The 18,413-nt window shown below is 64.9% G+C and overlaps 2 protein-coding genes across 3 annotated transcripts; both read right to left on the bottom strand.

Moving 5' to 3' along the window:
- Nucleotides 1-218: 218 nt before the first annotated feature.
- KAT8 (lysine acetyltransferase 8) lies at nucleotides 219-8,163 on the bottom strand. 2 transcript variants are annotated; one of them, XM_075741610.1, is made up of 11 exons: nucleotides 7,858-8,163; nucleotides 7,016-7,090; nucleotides 6,753-6,937; nucleotides 5,918-5,971; nucleotides 5,313-5,477; nucleotides 4,464-4,553; nucleotides 4,228-4,368; nucleotides 4,045-4,138; nucleotides 3,777-3,927; nucleotides 453-607; nucleotides 219-357 (listed from the first exon to the last, which is right to left on the bottom strand). In XM_075741610.1, exons 1-11 carry the CDS (start codon nucleotides 8,123-8,125, stop codon nucleotides 293-295), a joined length of 1,443 nt encoding a protein of 480 aa, XP_075597725.1. In that variant the 5' UTR covers nucleotides 8,126-8,163; the 3' UTR covers nucleotides 219-292. The 2 variants fall into 2 exon arrangements, with proteins under 2 accessions (XP_075597725.1, XP_075597726.1); XM_075741611.1 differs by having other exon boundaries at nucleotides 6,753-6,928; nucleotides 7,858-8,162.
- Nucleotides 8,164-8,728: 565 nt separating this feature from the next.
- Nucleotides 8,729-18,360, bottom strand: LOC104635350 (uncharacterized). Its single transcript, XM_075741614.1, has 5 exons — nucleotides 18,017-18,360; nucleotides 16,809-16,915; nucleotides 15,888-15,937; nucleotides 14,174-15,795; nucleotides 8,729-10,309 (listed from the first exon to the last, which is right to left on the bottom strand). Exons 1-5 carry the CDS (start codon nucleotides 18,020-18,022, stop codon nucleotides 9,515-9,517), a joined length of 2,580 nt encoding a protein of 859 aa, XP_075597729.1. The 5' UTR covers nucleotides 18,023-18,360; the 3' UTR covers nucleotides 8,729-9,514.
- Nucleotides 18,361-18,413: the final 53 nt, after the last annotated feature.

Raw genomic sequence — 18,413 nt, 5'->3', positions numbered from 1 at the left:
CCTCCATCTTCCTCCTTTATGGGTGCTGGGCGGGGGGGACGACACCCCCAAAATGGGCAGGGGGATGTGGGTGACACCCCCCCCCCCAAACTTGCACCCACTCCCCCTTCCCCAATAAACACCCGAGCACCCCACCTCCATCTTCCTCCTTTATGGGTGCTGTGCGGGGGGGACGACACCCCCAAAACGGGCAGGGGGATGTGGGTGACACCCCCACCCCCACCCCCCAAGGTGTCCGGGTGGGTGGGGTGTAGGCTGAGCCCGGTCACAACTCGCCGCAGCGATGGCACCCTCACTTCTTGGCCACCTTGGCCTGCTTGTGCTTCGGGGGGGCCCAGCGCAGGCAGATGGAGTCCACTGGGGAGGGGGAAATGAAAGCTGTGGGGTGCCCCCCCCCCCCCCAAATTTTAATTAAGGAGGTGGGTGTGGTTCGTTAAGGGTTAACGACGTACCGGTGATGGGCGGCTTCTTGTACTGGGCGCTCTTGAGGTGCTCCTCCACCAGTTTGGGGGTGACGCAGATGACGTGCTGCCCCTTCCAGTACTTCACCATGTTGAGGGACTGGAGGGTGCTGATGATGTCGGTCTGCGTGATGCTGGTCATCTGGCTGCGGTGGGGGGGGGGTTACTGGGAGCACTGGGAGGACTGGGAGGGGAATGGGGGGAGGGCTGGCAGCTGGCTGGGGGGGTAAAGGAGGATTGGGAGGACTGGGGGGGCTACTGGGAGGACTGGAGGGTGTACTGGGAGAGGGTTGGCAGCTGGCTGGGGGGAGTAAGGGAGTACTGGGAGCACTGGGGGGGTTACTGGGAGCACTGGGAGGACTGGGAGGGGAATGGGGGGGAGGGCTGGCAGCTGGCTGGGGGGGTAAAGGAGGACTGGGGGGGCTACTGGGAGGACTGGGGGGGGGATGGGGGGAGGGCTGGCAGCTGGCTGGGAGGGGGGAATGGGGTGCTGGAAGCACTGGGGGGGTACTGGGAGCACTGGAGGGTGTACTGGGAGCACTGGGAGGACTGGGAGGGGAATGGGGGGAGGGCTGGCAGCTGGCTGGGGGGGTAAAGGAGGATTGGGAGGACTGGGGGGGCTACTGGGAGGACTGGAGGGTGTACTGGGAGAGGGTTGGCAGCTGGCTGGGGAGAGTAAGGGAGTACTGGGAGCACTGGGGGGGTTACTGGGAGGACTGGGAGGGGAATGGGGGGGAGGGCTGGCAGCTGGCTGGGGGGGTAAAGGAGGACTGGGAGGACTGGGGGAACTACTGGGAGGACTGGGGGGGCTACTGGGAGGGGAACAGGGGAGGGCTGGCTGGGGAGAGTAAGGGAGTACTGGGAGCACTGGGGGGGTTACTGGGAGGACTGGGGGGGACAACGGGGGGAGGGCTGGCAGCTGGCTGGGGGGGGAATGGGGTGCTGGAAGCACTGGGGGGGTACTGGGAGCACTGGAGGGTGTACTGGGAGAGGGTTTGCAGCTGGCTGGGGAGAGTAAGGGAGGACTGGGAGGGTTACTGGGAGGACTGGGGGGGACGGGGGAGGGCTGGCAGCTGGCTGGGAGGGTAAAGGATTACTGGGAGCACTGGGGGGGCTACTGGGAGGACTGGGGGGGGACGGGGGGAGGGCTGGCAGCTGGCTGGAGGGGGGAATGGGGTGCTGGAAGCACTGGGGGGGTACTGGGAGCACTGGAGGGTGTACTGGGAGCACTGGGAGGACTGGGAGGGGAATGGGGGAGGGCTGGCAGCTGGCTGGGGGGGTAAAGGAGGACTGGGAGGACTGGGGGGGCTACTGGGAGGACTGGAGGGTGTACTGGGAGAGGGTTGGCAGCTGGCTGGGGAGAGTAAGGGAGTACTGGGAGCACTGGGGGGGTTACTGGGAGGACTGGGAGGGGAATGGGGGGGAGGGCTGGCAGCTGGCTGGGGGGGTAAAGGAGGATTGGGAGGACTGGGGGAGCTACTGGGAGGACTGGGGGGGCTACTGGGAGGGGAACAGGGGAGGGCTGGCTGGGGAGAGTAAGGGAGTACTGGGAGCACTGGGGGGGTTACTGGGAGGACTGGGAGGGGAACAGGGGAGGGCTGGCAGCTGGCTGGGGGGGTAAAGGAGGACTGGGAGCACTGGGGGGGCTACTGGGAGCACTGGGAGGACTGGGAGGGGAATGGGGGGAGGGCTGGCAGCTGGCTGGGGGGGTAAAGGAGGACTGGGGGGGTACTGGGGGGACTGGAAGGTGTACTGGGAGAGGGTTGGCAGCTGGCTGGGGAGAGTAAGGGAGTACTGGGAGCACTGGGAGGACTGGGAGGGGACTGGGGGGAGGGCTGACAGCTGGCTGGGGGGGTAAAGGAGGACTGGGAGGACTGGGGGGCTACTGGGAGGACTGGGGGGTATACTGGGAGAGGGTTGGCAGCTGGCTGGGGGGAGTAAGGGAGTACTGGGAGCACTGGGGGGGTTACTGGGAGGACTGGGGGGGGGATGGGGGGAGGGCTGGCAGCCGGCTTGGGGGGTAAGAGAATACTGGGAGCACTGGGGGGTTACTGGGAGGACTGGGAGGGGAATGGGGGGAGGGCTGGCAGCTGGCTGGGAGGGGAATGGGGTGCTGGAAGCACTGGGGGGGTACTGGGAGCACTGGAGGGTGTACTGGGAGAGGGTTTGCAGCTGGCTGGGGAGAGTAAGGGAGTACTGGGAGGACTGGGGGGGTTACTGGGAGGACTGGGAGGGGAACAGGGGAGGGCTGGCAGCTGGCTGGGGGGGTAAAGGAGTACTGGGAGGACTGGGGAAGCTACTGGGAGGACTGGGGGGGGGACGGGGGGAGGGCTGGCAGCTGGCTGGAGGGGGGAATGGGGTACTGGGAGCACTGGGAGGGTGTACTGGGAGAGCGCTGGCAGCTGGCTGGGGGGGTAAGAGAATACTGGGAGCACTGGGGGGTTACTGGGAGCACTGGGAGGGGAATGGAGGGAGGGCTGGCAGTTGGCTAGGGAGGGTAAGGGAGTACTGGGAGCACTGGGGGGGGTAACTGGGAGGAGTTACTGGGAGTACTGGGGAGTTACTGGTGGGTATTGGGATGGAGAAGGTGCCTGGGGACCTCCAGCAGCACTCAAGACCCAGAGCTACTGGGAGGTACTGGTGCATTACTGAGAGTCACTGGTGTGTTACTGGGAGTCACTGGGGTTACTGGCGCGTTACTGGGAGTCACTGGTGCGTTACTGGTGGGTTACTGGGAGTCACTGGTGGTTACTGGTGCCCTCCTGAGCTCCCTGATGGAGCGGCTGACCCAGAAGTCACGCAGGACCGGTGACCCTGCGTTACTGGAATCACTGGGCTGGGGTTACTGGTGCTACTGGGAGACCACTGGGTGGTTACCAGCCTTACTGGGAAGCTGCTGGTCTTACTGGGAAGCTACTGGTCTTACTGGGAAGCTCCCAGTCCCCCCAGGACTCCTTGATGGAGAGTTTGTCCCACAAGCCCCCAGGTTCTCCAGCAGCACCTGGGGTTACTGGTGGGTTACGGGGTTACTGGGAGACCACTGGGTGGTTACTAGCCTTACTGGGAAGCTACCAGCCTTACTGGGAAGCTACCAGCCTTACTGGGAAGCTACCAGTCTTACTGGGAAGCTACTGGTCTTACTGGGAAGCTACTGGTCTTACTGGGAAGCTCCCAGTCCCCCCAGGACTCCTTGATAGAGTTTGTCCCACAAGCCCCCAGGTTCTCCAGCAGCACCCGGGGTTACTGGTGGGTTACGGGGTTACTGGCAGGTTACTGGCGGGTTACTGGGAGCCACTGGTGGTTACTGGTGCCCACCTGAGGTCCTTGATGGAGAGGGTTCCCCGGAAGTCCCTCAGGATCTCCAGCAGCACCCAGGACCAGTAGCTGCGGTAGCTCAGCTTGCCCAGGTCCGACAGCGGCTTCTCGGGGGACCCCACCGTGCTCTCCAGCTTGGACAGCTCGTAACCTGGGGGGGGGGGGGGGGGGCACCCCTTTTTGGGGCACCCTCACCCCTTTTTGGGGCACCCTCACCCCTTCAGGGACCCCCCCAAAAAAAAAAAAACCCCAAAATCCCCCAACTCACTGAAGGCGATGAGGAACTTGCCGTAGCCGCGACGCTGGTACGGCGGCAGCGTCAGGATGCAGGCGACGTTGTTGCCGTCGGGAGACTCCTTCTCCTGCGCGGTGACGGGGGTGACGACGCGCGGCGACGGGGGCGACGCGCGGCGACGGGGGCGACGCGGCGGGTCGCGTGACGACGCGGTACCTTGGAGAAGTAGCCGACGATGTGGGCGCCTTGGCGATCCACCTCGGTCAGGAGGTAAAAGACGAAGGGTTCGACGTCGAAATAAAGCGTTTTGTGGTCCAGGAAGAGCTTGGCCAAGAGGCAGAGGTTCTGGCAGTAGATCTGTCATGGCGGGAGGGGAGGGGGGGGCGGCGCGTGATGTCACGCGAGGTCACCCGTGACGTCACGCGCCGCCTCCCCGGCCCGATCCCCGTTACCTTGTGGTCTTTGCCGTCCACCTCGTAGACGGAGATGTTGCTCTTGCGGTAGATCTCCCGCCCCGGCGGTTGTCGCCACTGGCACTGGCCCTTGGGTGATGTCACGTGCGTCGTCACGCGTGTCGTGTGTGTGTGTCCCCCCCCCGGCAAACGCGGCGCGGGCGTGTCACGTGTGTCTGTGGCACCCCCCCAACCCCCTGCGCTTGTGTTCAGGCCCCACGGCAGCGCTGGGGCTGCCCCAGGCTCTGTGTGTGTGTCCCCCCATGTGTCACGCGTGTCACACGCGTGTCCTCCCAGCTTTTAGCGCGCTCAGACCCCCACGGCGGTGCCGGGGCTGCCCCAGGCTCTGCGTGTGTGTGTCCCCATGTGTCACGCGTGTCACACACGTGTCCTCCCTGCTTTTAGCGCGCTCAGACCCCCACGGCAGCGCCGGGGCCGCCCCAGGCTCTGTGTGTGTCCCCCCATGTGTCACGTGTATCCCAGGTGTGTCACATGCGTGTCCTCCCAGCTTTTAGTGCACTCAGACCCCCACGGTAGCGCCGGGGCCGCCCCAGGCTCTGTGTGTGTGTCCCCCCGTGTGTCACACACGTGTCCTCCCCGCTTTTAGCACGCTCAGACCCCCACGCCGGCGCCAGGACCGCCCCAGGCTCTGTGTGTGTGTCCCCCCGTGTGTCACACGCGTCTCACACGCGTGTCCTCCCCGCTTTTAGCGCGCTCAAACCCCCACGCCGGCGCCGCCCCAGGCTCTGCGCTCGTGTCCCCATCGTCCCCCGCCCGCCACGTGCGCCACACGCGTCCCGCCCTGCGTCCCGCCCCGCGTGTCTCACGCGTGTCACACGCGTGTCGCACCAGGTGGAGGCGGTAGGTGCGCTCGAACTTCATGTACTTGAGGCAGTACTCGCAGATCCAGAGCTTGGGCTGCTTCCCGTAGTCCTCGGGGAAGGGCGAGAAGTACCAGGCGTCGATCTCAAAGTGCCCGATGTGGATCTTGTCCACGTACTTCACCTTCGTGATCTGGGGGGGGGGGGGGGCGGGGACACACGGGGACACCCCAGTTTTGGGGACCCCCCCCCACCCCCAGACTGCTGCAGGGAACCCCTGGGGAACCCCTGGACACACACACCACCCCCCCCCCCCTCAGACCGCAGGGAACTTCTCCAGACCCCTGGGGACCCTCAGGGACCCCCCAAATCCCTTGGGGACCCTCAGGGACCCCCCCCAGACCCCAGGGACCCCCCAAATCCCTTGGGGACCCTCAGGGACCCCCCCAGACCCCAGGGACCCCCCAAATCCCTTGGGGACCCTCAGGGACCCCCCCAGACCTCTCAGCCCCCCCAAAACCCTTCAGGGACCCCCCCAAATCCCTTGGGGACCCCCTGGACCCCCCCCAGATCCCTTGGGGACCCCCCATGACCCCCCCAGGGACCCCCCAGTCCCCCCCCCCAGGCTCTCACCGCCTCGTGCTCCTTCTCCAGCGCCGCCGTGGTGGGGTCCATCTCGGCGTAGGTCTGCACGGGGCGCCCAGTAAGGCCCAGTAAGGCCCAGTGGGACATCTCAGGAACCCCCAGGACCCCCCTAACGTCTTCCCAGTAACCTCCAGTTGCCTTCCAGTGATCCTTGACCCCCTCCCAGTCCCTCCACACCCCCTCCCAGTCACTCCCAGTGCCCCCCAGCATCCCCATACCCCCTCCCAGTCCCTCCCAGTGCCCCCACACCCCCTCCCAGCACCCTCCCAGTGCCCCCCAGCGCCCCTCATACCCCCTCCCAGTCCCTCCCAGTGCCCCCCAGCATCCCCATATCCCCTCCCAGTGCCCTCCAGTGCCCTCATACCCCCTCCCAGTGCCCCCACACCCCCTCCCAGTCCCTCCCAGCACCCCCATACCCCCTCCCAGTCCCTCCCAGTGCCCCCCAGCATCCCCATATCCCCTCCCAGCGCCCCCACACCCCCTCCCAGTCCCTCCCAGCACCCCCATACCCCCTCCCAGTCCCTCCCAGTGCCCCCCAGCATCCCCATACCCCCTCCCAGTGCCCTCCAGTGCCCCCATACCCCCTCCCAGTGCCCCCACACCCCCTCCCAGTCACTCCCAGTGCCCCCCAGCATCCCCATATCCCCTCCCAGTGCCCTCCAGCACCTCCATACCCCCTCCCAGTCCCTCCCAGTGCCCCCATACCCCCTCCCAGTGCCCCCACACCCCCTCCCAGCGCCCCCACACCCCCTCCCAGCGCCCCCACACCCCCTCCCAGCGCCCCCACACCCCCTCCCAGTCCCTCCCAGTGCCCTCCCAGCACCTTCTGGACGTGGTTGATCTCATCGTGCTTGCGTTTCTGGTTGCGGGTGATCTTGCGCTCGGGCTGCTCGGCCAGCTCCCCCAGGAACTGCTCCGAGCTCTTCTGCACCGCCTCCTTCAGCGTCTTGCTCAGCGCCAGCCGGTTCTTGTCCACCCACTCGTCCAGCCGGCGGTTAACTGGGAGCACTGGGAGTTCAGTGGGAGCCCTGCCTCCCCCTCTTCCCCGCTTCCCCAGTCCCTCCCAGTTCCCCTCCCAGTACTCACAGCCCACGTAGTGGACGTAATATTCCTCGCGTCCCTCCTGCTCATTCAGCCGGGACTGGATCACCTCCGCCGAGTCTGCGGGGAGGGAACTGGGACCAGTGCTCGCGCCGGACTGGGACCAGTCAGAGGCCCGGAGAGCCCTCGCCCAGTTTGGACTGAGGGGGGGTGTACTGGTGCTGCCCGGGCCCGCTGGGATGAGACTTATACGGGTGCCAGTGCTGCTGGGATGAGACTTATACTGGTCCCAGTTATCCCAGTCCTGCTGGGATGGGGTTTATACTGGTCCCAGTCCCGCTGGGATGGGGTTTATACTGGTCCCAGTTATCCCAGTGCTGCTGGGATGGGGTTATACTGGTCCCAGTCCTGCTGGGATGGAGTTTATACTGGTCCCAATCCCGCTGGGATGGGGTTTATACTGGTCCCAGTCCCGCTGGGATGGGGTTTATACTGGTCCCAGTTATCCCAGTCCTGCTGGGATGGGGTTTATACTGGTCCCAGTTATCCCAGTCCCGCTGGGATGGATTTATACTGGTCCCAGTTATTCCAGTCCCGCTGGGATGGATTTATACTGGTCCCAGTCCCGCTGGGATGGGGTTTATACTGGTCCCAGTCCCGCTGGGATGGGGTTTATACTGGTCCCAGTTATCCCAGTCCCGCTGGGATGGGGTTTATACTGGTCCCAGTTATCCCAGTCCCGCTGGGATGGATTTATACTGGTCCCAGTTATCCCAGTCCCGCTGGGATGGATTTATACTGGTCCCAGTCCCGTTGGGATGGGGTTTATACTGGTCCCAGTTCTCCCAGTCCCGGCCCCCAGCCCTCCCACTGGCGGCCCCGCTCACGCCAGGTGCCGTCGGCCCGCCGGCACAGGTACGTCTCCCCGATCTCCACCGTCACCTCCGCCTCCCGCGGCGGCGGCGGGGGCGGCGGCGAGGCCGAAGATGCCGCTGGGACCCTCCCGGCCGCCGCCACCGCCGCCGCTTCCTCGGGGCCTCCCCCGCGGGGCCGCCCGGCCTCGGGGCTGCTGCTACCGCCGCCTCCTCCTCCTCCCGCCGCCGCCTCCGGGGCCGCTCCGGGGCCGCAGCCCGGGCCCGCCGCCGCCTCCGCCATGTTCGTCCTCCCCGGCCGTCGCGCCGGAAATGGCGTCTGACGCGCGACGAGGGTGGGGAGAGCGTGACGCGAGGCGGGCGTTGCTAAGAGACGGGGGGGGGGAAACGGCAGAGGGGCGGGGCCGAGCGTTGCTAGGAGACGGGAATAAGGCCGGGGGCGGGGCCGAGCGTTGCTAGGAGACGGGAATAAGGCCGGGGGCGGGGCCGAGCGTTGCTAGGAGACGGCGGAGCGCCGGCCCGCCAGTGTCCCAGCGTGCCTTGCGGCACCCCAGTGCCCCCCCCCCCCCCCCCCAGTGCTCCCAGTAACCCCCCGGTTCATCCCAGTTCCCCCCCCAGTGCTCCCAGTAACCCCCCAGTGTCCCTCCCAGTGACCCCAGTTCCCCCCCAGTGCTCCAAGTAACCCCCAGGGACCCTCCCAGTGCCCCCCCAGTGCCTCCCAGTGCTCCCAGTAACCCTCCAATTCATCCCAGTTCCCCCCCAGTTCATCCCAGTCCCTCCAAGGCCGCCCCGTGCTGACTCTCCCAATCATTTATTGTGGGCTCCCCCCCCCCGCCCAGCGCTGACGAGGGCCCACGGCCCCAGGGCAGGGGTCGGTGCGGCGGCCATGTTCCACACGCCTTCGTTAGGCCCTAACGAGGCCGCCGGCATCACGGGCCACGGCACGGAGACGCTGGAGCCCACCCCATCCCGCCCAGTCCCCAGCGTGGCCCCAGTCCCATCTCCAAACGTCCTACGGGCCACACGCCATGTTCAACCGCAGCGTGGTGGACATCACACCATGCTCCCGCGCTCCTTCGTTAGGTCCTAACGAGGATGTTGTGACGATGGAGCCCACCACGGAGATGTTGACACCCATCTTGTCCTGGTGAACGTCCCTCATCCATCTCCAAACGTCCTACGGGCCACACGCCATGTTCAACCGCAGCGTGGTGGACATCACACCATGCTCCCGCGCTCCTTCGTTAGGTCCTAACAAGGATGTTGTGACGATGGAGCCCACCACGGAGATGTTGACACCCATCTTGTCCTGGTGAACGTCCCTCATCCATCTCCAAACGTCCTACGGGCCACACGCCATGTTCAACCGCAGCGTGGTGGACATCACACCATGCTCCCGCGCTCCTTCGTTAGGTCCTAACGAGGATGTTGTGACGATGGAGCCCACCACGGAGATGTTGACACCCATCTTGTCCTGGTGAACGTCCCTCATCCATCTCCAAACGTCCTACGGGCCACACGCCATGTTCAACCGCAGCGTGGTGGACATCACACCATGCTCCCGCGCTCCTTCGTTAGGTCCTAACGAGGATGTTGTGACGATGGAGCCCACCACGGAGATGTTGACGTCCATCCCGTCGTGGCGAGCTTCCCCCATCCACCTCCAAACGTCCTACGGGCCACACGCCGGGTCTCCGTCGGGGTGGACCTTCAGGTGCCGGGTGAACTGGGGTTTGTAACGGAAGCGTTTGCCGCAGCGCCCGCAGCCGTAGGGCTTCTCGCCGGTGTGGATGCGTTGGTGCTTGACCAGGTTGGAGCTGACGCAGAAGCTCTTGCCGCAGGCGCCGCAGCGGAAGGGTCGTTCGCCCGTGTGGGTCCTCTGGTGCTCGATGAGCGTGGAGCTCTGCCCGAAGGCTTTGCCGCATTCCCCGCACCGGTAAGGTCGTTCGCCGGTGTGGGTCCGTTGGTGGGACGCCAAGTGGGTCTTCTTCTTGAATCGTTTCCCGCATTGGCCGCAGGAGAAGGGCTTCTCACCCGTGTGGGTCCTCTCGTGCTTCACCAGGTTGGAGCTTAGGCTGAAGGTCTTCCCGCAGCGCCCGCAACCGTAGGGTTTCTCCCCGGTGTGGGTCCGAAGATGTTTGACCAGGTTGGAGGTCCTTCCGAAGGTCTTCCCGCACTCGGGACAGGCGTAGGGCATCTCGCCGGTGTGGGTCCGACGATGTTCGGTCAAGGTGGAGCTCCGGCTGAAGGCGCGGGAGCAGATGGGACAGGCGTAGGGCTTCTCGCCCGTGTGGGTCCGGAGATGTTCGGCCAAGGTGGAGCTCCGGCTGAAGCTCTTCTCGCATTGGCCGCAGGTGAAGGGCCTCTCGCCCGTGTGGGTCCGTTGGTGCTCGATCAGGTTGGAGCTCTGCCCGAAGGTCTTCCCGCACTCGGTGCAACGGTAGGGCTTCGGCGGTGGCCTGCCGCCCTCCAGGAGACCCAGAAGGTTGATGAAGCCACGTGGGCGACCACCGCTGCGGGCCGGAGCCGTGGCACCTGGGAGAGGGGAGAGGAACAGCTGTTGGATCGGGAAGGATGTTCTCCAAAGGAGGAACATCTCCTGTGGGTCACGGCAACCATTGGAAGGATGTTTCCTGGAGGAGAAACATCTCCCATGGGTCACTGCAACCATGTAGGGATGTTCCATGGAGGAGAAACATCTCCCATGGGTCACTGCAACCATGTAGGGATGTTCTATGGAGGAGGACATCTCCTGTGGTCATCGTGCGACCATGTAGGGATGTTCCATGTAGGAGAAACATCTCCCATGGGTCACGGCAACCATTGGAAGGATGTTTCCTGGAGGAGAAACATCTCCCATGGGTCACTGCAACCATGTAGGGATGTTCCATGGAGGAGAAACATCTCCCATGGGTCACTGCAACCATGTAGGGATGTTCCATGGAGGAGAAACATCTCCCATGGGTCACTGCAACCATGTAGGGATGTTCCATGGAGGAGAAACATCTCCTGTGGTCATCGTGCGACCACGTAGGGATGTTCCATGGAGGAGAAACATCTCCTGTGGGTCACGGCAACCATGTAGGGATGTTCCATGTAGGAGAAACATCTCCCAGATGGAATTTTCTCCCCCCTGGAGGACCGTTCCCAGCAGAAGACCAACTCCTGGACCACATTTTCCCCATTTTGTTGGGTTTTTCACCCAAAAGACCATCTCCCGGGTGGTCTCCTGGTCCCCGTGTCCGTCCCCCCCCCCCCTCACCTGCGCAGGTTTCTGCGGGGACGTCCCCATCACCCCGGTCCTGGGGGGGACGCGGCTCCTCCCCCGCCTCCATCGCGTTGGCTGGTGGAAATGGGGGAAAAAAGGCAAGAAATGGGAAAAAGGAAAAAAAAAAAAAAAAAGAAGAGGCATCTGCTCGTTGCTTTTCACCAAAACCAAATATTTTCTCCCCAAAATACACCCCACCCCCCCCCGTTAGTTAATTTGGCCACCCCCACACCTGGGAGCAATTGGCCCAATTTCCCCCTTTTTCACCCCAAAATACCCTCCCATTAGGTAATCCTGCACCTCGATTCCCGGGCTCCATCAGCCCCTTTCCCCCCCTTTTTCACCCCAAAATGTGACACCCCCCCCGCAATGAGTTAATTTTGCACACCACCTCCCCCCGCGCCTGACACCAACCAACCCATTTTCCCCCTTTTTCACCCCAAAACACATCCCTCCCGTTAATTAATCCTGCAACCCACATCCCCAGGAGGAATCAGCCCAAATTCCTCCCTTTTCACCCCAAACCACAATTCCCACACTGAGTTAATTTCCCACCACCCCCCCCCAACCCGAAAGCGACCGTCCCATTTTCCCCCTTTTTCACCCCAAACCACCATCCCCGCAAGGAGTTAATTTCGCAAATCCCCCGCCGAGAGCGACCGTCCCATTTTCCCCCTTTTTCACCCCAAACCGCCTCCTCCCTCCGCTCGTTAACTCCTCCCCCAGCTCCAACCCAAGCGATTGACCCTTTTTCCCTCTTTTTCACCCCAAAACCCTTTGGGGGGGGTCCCCTCACCCGGGTCCTGGCAGCTCCCCGGCACCGACGGGCCCAATCCAGGCGTTTTTCGACCCAAACCGGCGGCGCTTTGCCCTTTCCCGACAATGGTGGCGGGAGAGCGGCGCTTCCTGCCGCAAAGGCTCCCGGGGACACGCCAAGCACACGCGTGGCCTTGGGAACATGTGAAGGGACACGTGTGGCCCTGGGAACACGCCAAGCACATGTGTGGCCTTGGGAACACGTGAAGGGACACGTGTGGCCCTGGGAACACGCCAAGCACATGTGTGGCCTTGGGAACACGTGAAGGGACATGCGTGGCCCTGGGAACACACCAAGCACGTGTGTGGCCTTGGGAACATGTGAAGGGACACGTGTGGCCCTGGGAACACGCCAAGCGCATGTGTGGCCTTGGGAACATGTGAAGGGACACGCGTGGCCCTGGGAACATGCCAAGCACATGTGTGGCCTTGGGAACACGTGAAGGGACACGCGTGGCCCTGGGAACACACCAAGCACGTGTGTGGCCTTGGGAACATGTGAAGGGACACGCGTGGCCCCGGGAACACGCCAAGCACACGCGTGGCCCCTTTACATGTGTGCAGGGACACGCGTGGCCCCCATGGAACACGGACACGCGTGTCTGTGTCCGTGTAAAGGCACACGCGTGGCTCCTGGGAACATGTAAATGCTCCCGTTAATCCCCCCCCCCAGTGCCCCTTATAGTCCCTCCCAGTGCTCCCAGTGCCCCCCCCAAATCCCTCCCAGTAACCCCCAGTGCCCCTTATAGTCCCTCCCAGTGCTCCCAGTATCCCCCCCAATCCCTCCCAGTGCCTCCCCAAATCCCTCCCAGTGCTCCCAGTACCCCCCCAGATCTCTCCCAGTACCCCCCAATCCCTCCTAGTGCTCCCAGTATCCCCCCCAATCCCTCCCAGTACCCCCCAGATCTCTCCCAGTGCCCCCCCAATCCCTCCCAGTACCCCCCAGTGCCCCCCTAATCCCTCCCAGTGCTCCCAGTATCCCCCCCAATCCCTCCCAGTACCCCTCAGTGCCCCCCCAATCCCTCCCAGTAACCCCAGTAAGGAAGCCGGCAGCAGCGCTCACCACTATTTATTGACAAACTGGGCGGGGGGGACACACGTGACATCCCCCCCCCCCCCCGGAGGGGCCCGTCCCCATCGGTGGGACGTGGGGGGATGGGTGGGGGGGACGCACGGGGGTGGGGACGGGACCGGGGGAGGGTCCCCGGGCGGGGGGAGGACACGGTTTTGGGGCGGAACGAAGGGGTTTTGGGTGAGGACAAGATGGAGACACGGAGCCAGGGCACAAGGGAGGAGCTGGGGCGGGACGAGGGTCCCGGGGTGGTCCTTCGAGGTGGAGCCGTGGTCCTGGGCCAAGATGAGGATCTCAAGGTCCTGCGAGGTGTGGCCACGGCCTTGGGGCACCACGATGGACCTGGACCAGGATGATGGATCCCATGACGGTTCTCCAGGATGAAGCCACGGCCTTGGGGCACCACGACGGACCTGGACCAGGATGATGGATCCCATGACGGTTCTCCAGGATGAAGCCATGGCCTTGGGGCACCACGATGGACCTCAATCACGAGAAGGGATCCTGGGATGGTCCTACAACACGAGGCCATGGCTTTGGGACACCACAATGGGCTTACGTCAAGACAAGGGATCCCAGGATCCTCCTCCAAGATGAAGCCCTGGCCTCGGGGCACCATGACGGACCTGGGTCAAGACAAGGGATCCCGGGATGGTCCTCCAGTACGCAGCCACGGCCTTGGGACACCACAATGACTCTGGGTCAAGAGGAGGGAATCCCACAATGGTTCTCCAAGACGAGGCCCTGGCCTTGGGGCACCACAATGGACCTGGGTCAAGACAAGGGATCCCGGGATGGTCCTCCGAGACGAGGCCATGGCCTTGGGGCACAGTGATGGACCTGAGTTAAGACGAGGGATCCCCGGATGGTCCTCCAAGACGAGATCATGACCTTGGGACACCATGACGGCCTTGGGTCAAGAGAAGGGATCCTGGGATGGTCCTCCAAGATGAAGCCATGGCCTTGGGACACCATGATGGACCTGGGTTAAGACGAGGGATCCCAGAATGGTCCTCCAAGACAAGGCCATGGCCTTGGGACACCATGATGGACCTGGCTCAAGATGAGAGATCCTGGGGCAGCCCTCCCAGACAAAGCCATGGCCTCAGGGCACGTTGACGGACCCGGCCCACGCCGCGGGACCTCACCCCGCATCACTGCCACCGGTCTCAGGCGAGGTGGGTGCGCTGGTGCTTGCTGAAGGCCGAGCTCCACCCGAAGGTCTTGCCGCACTGGGCGCAACGGTAGGGCCGCTCGCCGGTGTGGGTGTGCCGGTGCTCCAGGAGGTTGGCGCTCTGCCGGAAGCTCTTGCCGCAGTCCCCGCAGCGGTAGGGCCGTTCGCCGGTGTGGGTGCGCCGATGCTTGGCCAGGTGGGAGTTTTGGCAGAAGCTCTTGCCGCAGAGCCCGCAGGTGTAGGGTCGCTCGCCGGTGTGGGTCCGTTGGTGTTGGATGAGGTTGGAGCTCTGCCGGAACGCCTTCCCGCACTCGGTGCAGCGGTAAGGCCGCTCGCCGGTGTGCGTCAACCGGTGCTTGGCCAGGTAAGAGCCGAGGGCGAAGCCTTTGCCGCAGAGCGGGCAGAAGTGCCGCTCGCCCGCCCCGTGCGTCCGCCGGTGCTCGGCCAGGTTGGAGCTCTGGCTGAAGATCTTGCCGCATTCGGGGCACTTGTAGGGCTTCTCGCCGGTGTGGGTTACCTGGTGCCGGAGGAGTTTGGAGCTCTGCCCGAAGGCTTTGCCGCATTCCGGGCACTTGTAGGGTTTGGCAGGCGGGCGGCAAGCCCGGAGATGCCGAGCCAACCGGCAGCTCCAAAGAAAAGCGGCTCCGCAGTGGGGACAACCCAACGGCTGCTCCGGTTGATGGTGCCGCAGCCCGGCCGGTTGGGCGTAGGCTTTGCCGCAAGCCTCGCAACGGTAAGGTTTGGCCGCTGGACCGTGCCGACGTCGCCGGTGCCGGGCCAGTTGGGCGCTGCCTTCGAAACGCTCGGGGCAGAGCGGGCAGGCGAAGGCGCCGGCGTGGGTTTGGCGGTGGAGGAGCAAAGTGCCGCCGTGCCGGAAGGCCTGGCCGCATTCCTCGCAACGGTGCGGCCGATCGTCGGCACGGTCATCGCCGGTGCCGTCTCGGTCGTCGTCGCCCCGCTCCTCGTCCTCCTCCTCGCCGCCGCCGCCGCCGTGATGTTTCTTCCGGTGTCCGGCTAACGCCGCCGGCCGGGCGAACTGCTCGCCACAATCCCGGCACCGGTGTCCGCCGTGAGCTCCTCGCCGGTGCTTGGCCAGATCGGAGCTGACGGCGAAGCGACGACCGCACTCGGGGCAGCCGTAGGGTCGCTCGCCGGTGTGGGTCCGCCGGTGGGTGGCCAGCGTCGACTTACGACCGAAAGCCCGGCCGCATTCGGGGCAGCCATAGGGTCGCTCGCCGGTGTGGGTCCGCCGGTGGTGAACCAAGGTGGAGCTTTGGCTGAAGCGGGCGCCGCACTGCCCGCAACGGAAGGGTTTCTCGCCAGTGTGGGTCCGCTGGTGCTCCAAGAGGGTGGAACCACGGCTGAAGGCTTTGCCGCACTCGCCGCAGGCGTGGGGCTTGGCGCCGGCGTGGCCCTTGCGGTGCTCGAGCAGGGACGAGCTCCAACCGAACGCCTTGCCGCATTCGCCGCAGCGGTACGGCCGCTCGCCCGTGTGCACCCGGCGGTGCTTCAAGAGGTTGGAGCTCTGGGCGAAGGCTTTGCCGCACTCGCCGCAGCGGTAGGGGCGCGGGACGGTGGGTTCCCCGCCGACGTCTTCGGCCTCTTCTTCTTCGTCCTCGTCGCCTGCAACGGGAAGGGAACAGCGCGGCGTCACCCTGTGCCTCGGTTTCCCCCACCCGCCAAAGCGTATCGCCGACGCGACGGCGACGACTCACCCGGCGGCAGCTCGGCGGCGGCACCGGTCGGTCCCGGCAGCGTCGGGGAGCTGTGGAGGGAGAAACGGGGTTGGCTGGTGGTGGCGCCCGTGGGGATGTCGGGTTTTGGGGTGAAGGACATCAGTTTTGGGGTGAAGAACATCAGTTTTGGGGTGAGGGATGTTGGTTTTGGGGTGAAGGAAGTCAGTTTTAGGGTGAAGAACGTCAGTTTTGGGGTGAAGGACGTTGGGTTTGGGGTGAGGAACATTGGTTTTGGCGTGAAGGACGTTGGTTTTAGGGTGAAGAACGTCAGTTTTGGGGTGAGGGATGTTGATTTTGGGGTGAAGGATATTGGTTTTGGCATGAGGGACATCAGGTTTGGGGCAAGGAATGTTGGTTTTGGGGTGAAGGACGTTGGTTCTGGGGTGAAGGACATCGGTTTTGGGGTGAAGGACATTGGTTTTGGGGTGAAGGGTGTCAGTTTTGAGGTGAGGGACATCGGTTTTTGGGTGAGGGACATTATTTTGGGGCGAAGGACGTTGGGTTTGGGGTGAAGGACATCATTTTTGGTGCAAGGGACATTATTTTGGGGTGAGAGATGTTGGGTTTGGGGTGAAGAACGTTGGTTCTGGGGTGAAGGACATCAGTTTTAGGGTGGAGAACATTGGTTTTGGGGTGAAGGACATCAGTTTTGGGGTGATGGATGTCGGTTTTGGGGCTCGGGGCATTATTTTGGGGTGAAGAACGTTGGTTTTGGGGTGATGGACGTCAATTTGGGGCTCGGGACATTATTTTGGGGTGAAGAACGTCAGTTTTGGGGCTCGGGAGGTGGGACATCACCTTGGGGGCAGGGTGGTGGCCCTGGCGATGTCCCCGATGGCTGGGACCACCCCAGGGAAAAAGGGCCCCGTCCCCCTGCGTCCCCCCCGTCCCCATCCCCACCCGGCGGCCTCGGGGTCCTCCAGCGGGAAGGGCCCGTTGCTGTCACCGCTGATGTCACCGCTGATGTCACCGTCCTCCAGGAACTCGGGGACCGACGGACACTCGTCCTGTGGGGGGGGGGGGGGTGTGTGGGGGTGACACACGACGCAGGGCGCACCGCATCACGAGGCGGCACGTGACACACGCCTGACACATGCGTGTGCCCCCGAGGCGGGGCAGATCCTGCCCCACAGCCCCCATAGGGGACAGATCCTGCCCCATAGCCCTGTGTGGGGCAGATCCAGCCCCCCCCAGCCTCTATGGGGCTCAGACCACCCCCCCCCACAGTGCCTGTGTGGGGTAGACCCTGCCCCATAGCCCCTACAGGGCTCAGCGCCCCCCCCCAGCCCCTATGGGGCTCAGACCCCCCGACAGAGTCCCTACGTGGGGCAGGACACCCCCCCCCCCCAGCCCCTATAGGGCTCAGACCGCCCCCCAGCTCCTATATAGGGCAGATCCTGCCCCACAGCCTCTATGGGGCTCAGGCCACCCCCCCACAGCCCCTATAGGGCTCAGACACCCCCCCCAGCCCCTATAGGGCTCAGCCCCTGCCCCATAGGACTCAGCCCCTGCCCCATAGACCCTATAGGGCTCAGCCCCTGCCCCCCAGCCCCTATAGGGCTCAGCCGCCCCCCCCTCAGCCCCTATAGGGCTCAGCCCCTGCCCCATAGGGCTCAGCCCCCCCCCCAGCCCCTATAGGGCTCAGCCCCTGCCCCATAGGGCTCAGCCCCCCCCCCATAGCCCCTATAGGGCTCAGCCCCTGCCCCCCAGCCCCTATAGGGCTCAGCCCCCCCCCATAGCCCCTATAGGGCTCAGCCGCCCCCCCCCCAGCCCCTATAGGGCTCAGCCCCTGCCCCATAGGGCTCAGCCCCCCCCCCCAGCCCCTATAGGGCTCAGCCCCTGCCCCATAGGGCTCAGCCCCCCCCCATAGCCCCTATAGGGCTCAGCCCCTGCCCCCCAGCCCCTATAGGGCTCAGCCCCCCCCCATAGCCCCTATAGGGCTCAGCCCCTGCCCCACAGCCCCTATAGGGCTCAGCCCCCCCCCCATAGCCCCTATAGGGATCAGCCGCCCCCCCCCAGCCCCTATAGGGCTCAGCCCCTGCCCCATAGGGCTCAGCCCCCCCCCCCCCAGCCCCTATGTGGGGCAGCCCCCCCCCTCCCCCACTCACCTCCATTGTCCTCGGCCGCGTCGCCCGCCCCCCCCTCCCCCCCCCGGGGGGTCAGCAGGTCAGAGGTCAAAGGTCGTGCGCTGTGGGGGGTGGGGGTGGGGTGTGTGTGGTGGTGGGGGGAGGGGAGGTCAGCGGGTGGGGGATGGGCCCGGGGGGTCCCGGGAGCGGGGTGGGGGTGGGGCCCCTCGGCGGCGCCGGCCCCGGGGGCTGCTGGGAGGACGCGACCCCTCCCCCCCCACCCCACCCCCCACCCCCCACTCTGCGTCACACGCGTGTCATCGCTCGCGTCACCGCCCGCGTCAAACACGGCGGGGGGCGGGGGGGGAGAGGGGGGAAGGTTGGGTCCATACTGCCCCTCCCCCCCCCCCCCAAATTGGGGCTTTCTCCCTCCCCTCCC

Source organism: Balearica regulorum, unplaced genomic scaffold (assembly GCF_011004875.1).
Source record: "Balearica regulorum gibbericeps isolate bBalReg1 unplaced genomic scaffold, bBalReg1.pri scaffold_90_arrow_ctg1, whole genome shotgun sequence".
NCBI lineage: Eukaryota > Metazoa > Chordata > Aves > Gruiformes > Gruidae > Balearica > Balearica regulorum.
Note: the sequence above shows the minus strand (reverse complement) of the source record. Positions and strands in the feature narration are given on the sequence as shown.

Bases quoted from the DNA above. Each gene is read 5' to 3' on its own strand.
- KAT8 (XM_075741610.1), bottom strand. From the start codon at position 8,125: ATGGCGGAGGCGGCGGCGGGCCCGGGCTGCGGCCCCGGAGCGGCCCCG. The intron at 4,554-5,312 runs GTGCGACACGCG...ACATCACCCAAG, and splicing joins GCACCTACCGCCTCCACCTG to GGCCAGTGCCAGTGGCGACA. The intron at 4,369-4,463 runs GTAACGGGGATC...CCGCCATGACAG, and splicing joins TGGACGGCAAAGACCACAAG to ATCTACTGCCAGAACCTCTG.
- LOC104635350 (XM_075741614.1), bottom strand. The intron at 15,796-15,887 runs GTGAGTCGTCGC...TTCCCGTTGCAG, and splicing joins CGCCGCCGAGCTGCCGCCGG to GCGACGAGGACGAAGAAGAA. The intron at 10,310-14,173 runs GCCTGAGACCGG...GGTCTCCTGGAG, and splicing joins AGCACCAGCGCACCCACCTC to GGCGGCAGGCCACCGCCGAA.